Source organism: Nelusetta ayraudi, unplaced genomic scaffold, assembly GCF_046127955.1.
Source record: "Nelusetta ayraudi isolate G7.1 ecotype Tasmania unplaced genomic scaffold, CSIRO-AGI_Nayr_v1 ptg000017l, whole genome shotgun sequence".
NCBI lineage: Eukaryota > Metazoa > Chordata > Actinopteri > Tetraodontiformes > Monacanthidae > Nelusetta > Nelusetta ayraudi.
The window spans coordinates 2,327,940-2,338,602 of NW_027466067.1; the positions used below are offsets into that span (position 1 = coordinate 2,327,940).

The window sequence follows — 10,663 nt, forward strand, 5'->3', positions numbered from 1 at the left end:
GACGGGTGAAGGGGAGATAAAAGATAGGCAGAGCTGATTTTCTTTCTCTAATAAAAGCGACAACCCCTCTCCCCCCCCCCTCCCAGTGTTGCTATGGCGACCTCCTCTCTCTCTTCCTTTCACTGAGCTACCACTTATCCTCTCTGCCTTTCAGTCAGCAGGGCGTGTGTGTGTGTGTGTGTGTGTGTGTGTGTGTGTGTGTGTGTGTGTGTGTTGGCTCCTAAATGAATACACGAATACAGCAAATGAAGGGGAAAGCCATTAGAGAGTTGGGGCTGACACACACACACACACACCCACACACACACCCACACACACACAGAAAACATAATACTTTTACTCAACTCCGTTCTCTCCTGTTCATTCACTTGTGTTTAACCTTTTTTTTCAGTTCTTGAGGACTCTATCCTCAGTGCGCACACAACAAAAAGACACGCAACATGGAACCGGAGGGAGGCGCGTGCACGCGCTCGCGAGTGCACAAACCGCGGCAGCAGAGACGTTTTAGAAAACGTTGGATTGTTTTCACACTGCGGAGGAGCCTCATGACGTCTGAGTGATGCGACAGCTCCATCGTTTCATGTCTGCAATTCTCCGACTGCATGAATAAGACATGGTCGTCTCCGCAGGACATCACAGGGAGTCGAGATTGCTTTCTAATGATCCGCACGGTGCGATGCGGGACGTGCAGGATGATCTCAGCAAGGAATCAAAGGCAGATGTGACACGTGGGGAAGGTTTTGAATGGATGGAGAGGTCATCCTGCACACCCGTCCCTCCATGTGAACACATTGACTGGGATATTCCAGACTGATCCATTATTTGCTTAAGCATAAGTTGCTCTGGAATGGTCAGCACTTGGCCATTTACGCTCACAAATAGCAAGAACCATTATCAGTTTGGAGTTTTTTTGTACAGTCAGAGAAATATCTTAACTCTGAATAAAAACATTCCAATATGTTTTTTTTAGAGGCCTGTTAAAGTTGCATGTTTTTGCTGACGATGCACCAAACTGCGGCCTTACATTTGTTTGACTGAATGACTGACTGTCCAGAAGTCTGAGCAGGACATTTAATTAAAAGGCATGGAAACAACAGGATGAGACAGGATGAGAGAAATTCATGCGTTCGTGATCTCGTGTTTGACATCTGTAAAGCGGAGGGAACAACAAAACACTGATCCTTGAAGGTTTGTTTGTTTCTTTTGCAGTTGTTTTTTAAGACTTGGAATACCGAGCGAAATGGATCCAAACTGGAGCTGAAAGCACAACACGCCAAAGCGGAGCTGCTCCAGATGGTGCTCCTTCAAATCTGGCATCGGAACCACAACAACAACTCATCTGAGTCACATGACACGGTTCACCCATCATCATCACATCTCCATGCAGCTTGCTCGCCGCTGAAGCTTCGGGCTCCAACTTGAGCATGATGCACATTTGTCAGCTCTCAGGTGGGTCTCATTAGTGCTGCCGCCGTAGCTGCAGGTTGATATTTGGACAGACTGCCGCTTCGCTCTCCGCACGGCTCAGCGCCGCTTGCATGAAAGCACGGAGCTCCTTTCACTTCCACCCTCATTCCCACTGGGATTCATTCTATCGCGTTAGCGCTGCGCGGCTGCAGCCAGAAGGAAACGCCATGCCGGAGATATTCCTCTCATCCAGGAATGTCAATCTGCATTACCCTCTTCATTTTCAACATACAGCACAACACACACGCACAAAAATACAGCACAGCCACAGCAATTTAATCATATTGAAAAAAGAGCGATGGTGACGCTCTTAATATGCAGTACGTCTGCAAAAGCACACACTCAGTAGACTGAAAAAATGGTGTTCATGCGTAAATCTATACATATATTAGTGTCGGCAGTTGCCATCTGCCAATCTGGCATCATACAGGAGCTGTGGGGAGAGGATATGAAAAGTAAAGAATGAGTATGACTGCCAGGAATATTCTGGGGGGGGGGGGGGGTTATTTGAAAACGCACCATGAACTCGTTATCTGGCAGGAGCAGATTCTGTGTTATTTTCACTCATGGGTCTCCTGTGGTTTTTTTTTCTTCTCTCTACGACTGGAGCTTGTGCAGGAGTCACAGCGTGGGTGGGCCCAGAGAAAACTAGGTGTGCCTGTCTGTCCCCAAGAACACTTCTTCTTACAGGCTGCAAAAAATTGACGTGAACTGAAACAGGATGGTGCAACTTATCAGTTTAATTCACCAGATCACAATGTCGGTGAAAACTAGAAGAAGAGTGTCCTTAACCAGCTAAGTCATGCAGCGGCCTATTGACTGCCACCAAGGAGCCCTGTGATTGGCTGGAATGGCCGAGGTCCAACCCACAGCTTCGCAGTTGTTTAGTTGACTTTTCTTCTTGTTTGTTTTTACATTTTAGCTTTAATGACCCACATGTTAGACACATACGGAGGAGCCCCACTGAGGCTCTGAGGACCAGTGAACCAGGACTCATTGCTAATCAATATGACATCGTTTATCTTAAACGGTAGCCCTGGCCGATGCAAATATCACCTCCCACATCAGAAAAACTGTCATATCAGGATGGTTGATGGAGCATTAAAAGACAATAATGAATAGTCCTCATGCAGACCTGTTCATAGGGGTTTCATGTGGGTGCAGAGGCCACAGCGGCATCAGATACCAGACAAAGACAAGCTCCAGTTTGCAAAGAGGAAGACAGAAGGAGATGAATCCGCACAGGCTGCCATATGTGTAACAATGCTGCTTCTGCACTTATGTGTGTGCAAAAAAAGATTTCTTCTAACGATTACAACGATGATGTTAAAGTTAATGTCTGACATGGTTCCTTCATGAACTCCGGCACCAGTTTCTGCACAACCATGTAACTAGCATGCCAACTTCATTTTGTGCCCACTTCCACCGATGAGTAAAGAAATACTGAAACACACGACACAGTGGCCTTTATCATTAAAGCTCCTGCCTCCCTTGAGCACCGCTAACCACTGCCCAACACTTGCAAACAGGCAGCTCTCTAATCTGCAAGGCGCCGGCAGAGAGAAGAAGGAAAAACAAACCAAACAAACAAGGCGCCGCGCAGTGCCAAGGAGAAGTTTGCATCCCGAAAAGTAGCACCTCTGTCAGCAACACAATAAGTGATTTTCCTTGCGGCCTGTGACACGGGGAAGAGACAGAGGCACCGAGAGGAAGGGAGGGAGGAAGAGAGGAGGGGAGAGATGAGAGGGACAGAAGCTCTGCTGCAGAACACACCTCTTCTCCATTTTAGCTGGAGGGACGAAGGCAGAGAGAGGAGTGGAGAGAAGAGGAGAGGAAAGGAGGTGAGAGTGAGACAGCGAGGGGGAGGGAGATCCAGCCGGAGCCAATTTTCCTCCTCAGCGCCAGTGACGGTGCGCAGACAGAGAGCTCGGAGGTGGGGGGAGGCGATATTTCAGGAATGTTAAGAGCGCCACGAGTGTGCAACAACGCCGAGGCAGAGCCGACAGGAGAGCAGCATCACCACACGTGAAGGCGCCGCGGGAGGGCAAGAGGCTGATGAGGCGGACGAGGACGGAGACGGGGACGAGGACGAGGGAGGCAGCGAGAGATGCAGCCGCTGCTGCATCGGTCCTGGTAAGAGACCTGGGATGTGCTGGCAGAATTTTCCAAGGCGAGCGGGACAACGTGACGCACAGTCACCCGTGCAAAGCCACTCTTATCTCCTGAGTCAGAGACGTCGGTGGCAGCTGTGTGTGTGTGTGTGTGTGTGTGTGTGTGTGTCTGTGTGTGTGTGTCTGTGTGTGTGTGTGTGTGTGTGCGCGTGCGTGCGTGTCGGACATGGAGATGCTCAGAGCTCTGTTTAAGCAGGACAGGTGAGAAAAAATGAAATAAAAATGCAGCACAACTCCATGTATCTGTGTGTGTGCATGCTGGAAGACCCACAGCCGCAGTGCAAAAGAAAAGAAAAGATTTATTTCTGTTAATGTTATGACATTGTGCGACCAGCACCTCTGTCTCATCCTTCTTTCACTAATCCACCCTTCCTGTCTTCGACCCTGTTGCTGCAAAGCACAAACAAGCTGTATACAAAACAAAACAAAAAAATTCAAAAAAATATGATTTTAGTGTTTTCTCTCTCCTTCTTAACAGCTCAATTTCTGAATGTTTTGGGGTAAAAATGCTAAACACAAGATGAAAAAATTAAATTGAGAACATACTGAGTATTTTTTTTTTTTTTTTTTATGTTTGACAAAAACCTTAACTTGTTCCAAGAGTTTTAATTATGGCTTCACACCCATGATGGGGTTATTGAAGGAAACTTTTCTAGCCACTGGCTTCCTGAGAGTTTTCAATTACAAGATAGAGACAACAGCCCAATCAGTTATCGCACACTTAATTGTCTACATTAAAGACGAATTGCTTGTTAGAAAGCTCTACAGCGAGCTGCCCAACTGGAGGGTTTGTCTGGAGGTTTGTTGCATATAATTTACATTTTAAAAAAGTCAATTGGATTTTTTTTTTGTCTTTTCCCCAGAAGATGCAGGTTCTTCTGTTAATGTGAGGTGTGCAAAAAACATTCTTGCAGAGAAATCTGAGATAAATTAAATATTTATACAGTGTCAAATTCTTAAGAGGACGGCAACCGAGCCATTATATAATGATTATATATACCGGATTTCTTTTTATTGGCTGCCACATTAGAACTGTAGTCTGAGAGAAGTGGGAACATATAGGATGCTTGGGTAGGTGCAAGAAACAGATCAATTTATATGCCCCAGAAGTTGAGATTGAACACTAGTTGAAAACAAACAAGAAAAAAAAACCTGATATGTGGGCAAAATTAATTATTGATTCTGGAAGTTTCACAATATCTATTGGGATTTGGGGCCTGTTAAGAAGTTTAACACTGCGGGCAGAAAGCCTTTAGTTTTGTTGTAAATTAATTGCCCAAAAGGGAAACAAAATTAAAAAAAAAAAACAAAACAAGAAAAAACATTTGCAGTGTTTACTGGGCTGCTTTGGAATTAAATCGAATTGAAAATATGTCTCTTTTTTATAAAAAGTCGATTGCAGTAAATAACTTTTGTGTTTTCATTATCTAATAATAAACATTTGTATTCACACAAAGACTGGGCCGACCTGGGCTCAATGCAATGAAAAAGTAGCCTGATTTCTAATGCAATTTATTACTCTAGAGCTACAGCTGAACAACAACTTGGCCAGGGGCAGCAGGGACAGGAATGTGATAAATACAAAAATAATATTATATTGAAAAGAATTTAATGAGAGTTGAAAATGACAAATGCTTAGAAGTCAGAATATCTATTGTGGCGTTCGCCGACTGCTAGCATGACACGTTTCAAGCTCAAAGCAAACAAATACACCTCAAAGTTGTACGTATTGTCAGCAGCTTGCGGCAAGCAATAGGACATAAACGCAAGTCACAATGACTGCAACAACAAGAAGCACTTTGAATGCTTGTTTGTCTGCCCGCTTTTCTTATGAAGGAGGGCAGCTGTGTCTGGACGAAGGTTAATATAAGGTCATATTTTCAATATTCAGACCTGTTCTTGCTGCACGTCTGGGGAATAACATGTGTGCAGTGAGTCCACTGTGCATTTCCAAATAAAATCTGAGTGAAAATTATGAGGGGGGTACTGAGGTCAAGAATATTCTTCATCCATGCACAGGAAGTGTGTGCTGAGGCAGCCTTTGGGTCATGCAGACCGATCACACAATTTTTTTCTAAATAGTTCAAATTAAAAGACAGGACAGCACATGGCAGCGCCTTAAAATGAGATGGGGGGAAATAAAGAGGGGAGCATGAAAATCTAATTAATTAATTAATTAAGCAGGGGGCATTTAAAGAAATGAGTCACTCATGGTGAACAAGATGTAAGAGAGCGTCTGAAGTTTCACTGTTTGGGCAACGAACATGAGCAAATACGTGCGAGCTACGAGTGCTGCTCACGCAATTTCATCCTCAAGGTGTTTAAAGATCGCAGTTTTCCTCTGCAGCTCTGTGCCCGACGAAATCTGTCCATTTGTTTGCCCATCCTCGCAGTGAGAAAGAGCTTGGCGGGTGCCTCTGCCACACTTTCACCTCATGGATGAGCAGACATTAAAGCTTGCACAGTTGCTCAGCGCCTCCTGTTAGCCATGTCGACTGCAGACCTCAGTGGCAGTTCTACCGTGCCAGCTGTCCAAATGGAATGAGTTTGCAGGCAAGGTTGAAAACCAATTTGTGCGCCAACAACTTTGATTACAGCAGTGCCAAACTTCATCACAAAAATGGGGCTGTTTTATTGAAGGCTTGAAGCTGGAAGAAATGCCATTTTGCATCATTTAAATAATGTAGTAATTTATTCTTTTTCAGCTGACTTTTTTTTCCCCGTGTTATTAGCTCTGTGACTTTAAAGCTTGATACACAGATTGGACCAAAACAAATTCCTGAGCAAACCTCAAAACATTGAGTCTGAGTGAGGCCGGGAGATTTGTTTCCATGGCAACTCTGCAGTAAGCCTTGCATGGTGTGTAATACCAATATCACATAAAACAAATCTCATGTGTCCCACAGAATTTGGTTTATCTTTGCCAGCATGACACAAAGCGTGATATTGAAAAGATGGAAGCAAAACTGACAAGCCGTAACCAGTAATGCACGAAAAACTGAAGACAGTGTTTGTGCCCAAATTCAACAAGAATCAGGAAGAATGTTTCTGACTTTGTTCTTGAGCCTGGACTGTTCTAATATTCAAGCGTTCTCGCTTGCCAAATTTGGAAACAGCTGCTGTCTGAATGAAATGCTCTGTGTCTACTGGATGTATATGAAAGCAACAATATGCTAACAATTCTGCAACACGTGTTCTTGTTATGTAGACTTTTTGTTTACATTTTGTTACGTTGGCCTCTAGTGGCTAAAACCTACTTAACGCAGATAAATTCAAGCAAAAAAAACAAAACAAAACAAAACAGTGAAACATCGTAGTAAAAGATTAACGTTGTGTCTGTGTGTGTGATAGAGTGTGTGCGTTAGCGTTGCCCCCGAAGTGCAGAAGGCTGATAATATAAAAGATCCACGGGGAATAGAAGCTTTGTTCTAACCGGCACGGAATGAGAAGCACTGGCATGAAATATTAAGTGCTACATGATTTCATCACCTCTGTATTTACTCATTCTTCTGTTCTTCCATCGGGTTCAAGAATGATTCTGTTCGAATAACAGCAGGGCACTTTCTTATTTTCTTCTGCTCTTGCATTTTCTCAACATTGTTCTTTTGGCTTCTTATGTTCATTTTTGGGTTCTTTTGCGTTCATTTTTAGTCTGTGTCTAAATGTTCTACCACACTTGGTCCATTTGGTATAACACAGATTCGCACTATAGTCCAACTTGTTCTCCCTTGCAAAGTAATTGTCTGCTAAACGCACCCCTGATCATCCTTTCTGTTCTTGGTGGGCAATATTCTATATACAACATACTTGGCAGGAGTGGTAGTGTCTTTGCAAGGTTACTGTAGAACTAACGGCACTAAAGTTCTTATTTGGAATTGGGCCATTTTTGGATTTACTACGTCACTAAAATCTTTCCCCATCTTTTCCTGTGTTTCTGACTAAACAGTGAGCAGCCACACTGCAAGCCATGAGTCCAACACCTGTGGCCAGGATATGAGTTGAGACGGTCATCGTCGAGCTTCAGCCGCTGTTCAACCGCATTTCACTCTCACAAAGGGACCATACATTCACCTCAATAGTGTATCTCTGTCTGAATCCATGATAGAACGCTATAGAAGACACAGTCACTGACTGCACTAGTGGCCTACCTTTTGCACACATACCTTGAAGACCGTTGACGATACAATTCGGCTGTCATCTCCAATCCAGATGATTTGTCTCGCGTCTTCATAACAAACTTCCCCCCAACTCGTCTGAATCGGCTCCAGTCACCTGTGAGGATTATGAGGTCAGCTCTGGTGTTTTCACAGTGTCTGCTTTGTCTGTTTGTTGCCCTGTGCGTGCCTGGTAGGGTGGGCTGCATACCTCACGCACTACCATGGCACGTCCCCTGCCCGTCACGGTGCGTGTGTCAGATTAAGCCATGGTTCTCGCCTGACTCCGTCTATCATGAAGCCCCCACAGTGGACTGCAATGACCTGCTGTTAACCAAGCTTCCTTTTCCCATACCTATGGACACGCACACTCTCCGTCTGCAGAGCAACCTTCTGTCAGAGATCGACTCTTCAGTGCTGCGCAGGCTGCCCAACCTCACTGACCTTGACCTTTCCCAGAATCACTTCAGCAGCATCAAGAAAATAACTCAGAGTTCCTCCCTGCCTGTCCTGCTGTCACTACACCTGGAGGAAAACAATCTGAATCACCTCCCTGATGCCTCCTTCTCATCACTGCCAAATTTACAGGAACTCTTCCTGAACCACAACAACTTGCGCACAATAGCACCCAGCGCATTCACTGGTCTCGACTCTTTGCTTCGTTTGCATATCAACAACAACAGGCTTAGCACCATTGACCCTCGATGGTTCAGGGCTCTTCCCCGTTTGGAGGTTCTTATGCTTGGAGGGAACCCTGTAGAGGCCCTGCCTGAGCGGGGCTTTCTGACTCTGAAATCCCTTCGCAGTCTCGTCCTTGGTGGTATGGGTCTGAAAAGTTTGGCTGAAAAAGCACTGGAAGGCTTAGAGAGCCTGGAGAGTCTCTCTTTCTACAACAATCTGCTGACCAAGGTTCCCACTCAGGCCCTTGGGAGAGTGCCTGGGCTGAAGTTCCTGGACCTCAACAAGAACCGGATCAAACTGATTGACACAGGAGACTTCCAGGACATGATCCACTTGAAGGAGCTTGGCCTGAACAACATGGAGGAGCTGGTGTCAATTGAGCGAGCTGCCCTGGAACATCTTCCAGAGCTTACCAAGCTTGAAATCACCAATAACCCACGACTGTCCTACATTCATCCACAGGCCTTTCTACAGCTGAACAGACTCGAGAGTCTGATGCTCAATTCCAACTCCCTGAGCTCTCTGCATCAGCACATCATGCTTTCTCTGCCAAGACTTCAGGAGGTGAGCTTACACTCCAACCCATTACGATGCGACTGCCTCTTTCATTGGGCAACAGAAGAGGCCTCTCACACTCACGCTGAAGAAACGCAAACAGAAAGGCGGACACCGAGGACGGTACGATTCATCCAACCCCAGGCCACGCTATGCTCTGAACCTCCAGAATTGAGAGCTCGCAGTGTGAAGGAGGTGTCCTCTAGGGAGATGTCGGCCTCGTGCCTTCCGATGATTCCTTCCAGCGCGCTACCCTCCTACGTTGGGGTACGAGAGGGAGGAAAACTGGTCTTACACTGCAGAGCTCTTGCAGATCCACAGCCAAGAATATACTGGGTGACTCCCTCCGGGCTCAAACTGGGTCCCGTACATGGCCATGCGACCAAAGGTTTACCGGATCATGCCCGTTGCCAGACCCTGAAGGCCCCCGACGGATTCAACCAGACATCTGCCTCTACCCTAGCTCCTGATGCACCTCTATGTAACCTTTCTAAACACTACCGGCTACTGCCGGAGGGAACACTGGAGATGAATAAGGTCACCCCCAATGAGGCAGGATTGTATACATGTATAGCTGAGAATACCCTGGGAGCAGATACACGCAGTGTTACAGTGGGAGTGCGCAGCAAGGGCAAGAAAATAAAGAGAGTAATGTCAGCAAACATGAAGAGATATCCACCCTCCAGGTTAGAGGTGAAGAAGGTCGGACAGTATTATGCTATCCTGTCCTGGCAGAGTATGCGCAACCTCCCGTCCACTCGTCTGTCCTGGCAAGTCATATACTCAAACGTGCACACGCCCACGCACACCACACGCATCCTGGCAGGTACACAGAGCTTCAACCTGACTCACCTGCAGGCGGGGATCTTTTATCGCGTGTGTCTCCATTTAGGAAGCAACGAGGGAGCCAAGCACGCCAGCAAGACATCGAGAGAGGGCAAAAAGACTCAGTGTGTTTCATTCAGGACAAAGGATCTGTCGGAGCCTCAGCCAAGCCTGCAGCTAATACCGGAGCTGACCTCCACAGCAGTGACACTGCTGCTCCTTGCATTCATACTGCTCCTGCTGGTTTTCCAGGGATGGGACAACGAGCCCAGCGAGGGAGCCGAGAAGCACCTGACCGACTACCTCCAGGAAGTCAAAAGTCCTGGGGACCTGGTCGCCAATCAAAAAACAGAGGAGAGTAACACACAGTCACCAAAGCAGACCGAGAAACTGCTATTATACCAGGACTGCTGCTGAGATAATATATGCCTGTACACAATACACACAAACACACTCTCTGTCACACACACACACAAAATACACACATCCTTCAAAATAAGGCTTTGTGAATTACAGCTAGAAGAGTTGAGTTATAGCTCAGAGCAGCGGTGTACTGTAGAAAGAGATTTGTATTTATTTTATATACCATGCAAAGTATATATTGACATTGTTAATGTGTTAAGGCGTATTGTAAAGAATGCCAACATCCTAACCAGGGAGGGAAAAAAAACTGGACAATCACACTTCAGCAGTGCCGCGGGTTGCCAATGGAGTAAAACTGGACTGAAACAAGAGGGGAAAAAACTGAGTCAATTCAGGAACATGAACTGACACAAGACAGCGGTTGGGATTTTCAGGATACTTGTCATT

At 45.9% G+C, this 10,663-nt stretch overlaps 1 protein-coding gene across 1 annotated transcript; it reads left to right on the top strand.

The window, feature by feature from the left end:
- Positions 1–3,257: 3,257 nt before the first annotated feature.
- LOC142887213 (leucine-rich repeat neuronal protein 2-like) lies at positions 3,258–10,597 on the top strand. The gene is made up of 2 exons (XM_076024688.1): positions 3,258–3,600; positions 7,585–10,597. Exon 2 carries the CDS (start codon positions 7,922–7,924, stop codon positions 10,268–10,270), a length of 2,349 nt encoding a protein of 782 aa, XP_075880803.1. The 5' UTR covers positions 3,258–3,600; positions 7,585–7,921; the 3' UTR covers positions 10,271–10,597.
- Positions 10,598–10,663: the final 66 nt, after the last annotated feature.

Excerpts from the sequence above, each read along its gene's own strand:
- LOC142887213 (XM_076024688.1), top strand. The coding sequence starts at position 7,922 with ATGAGGTCAGCTCTGGTGTTTTCACAGTGTCTGCTTTGTCTGTTTGTT.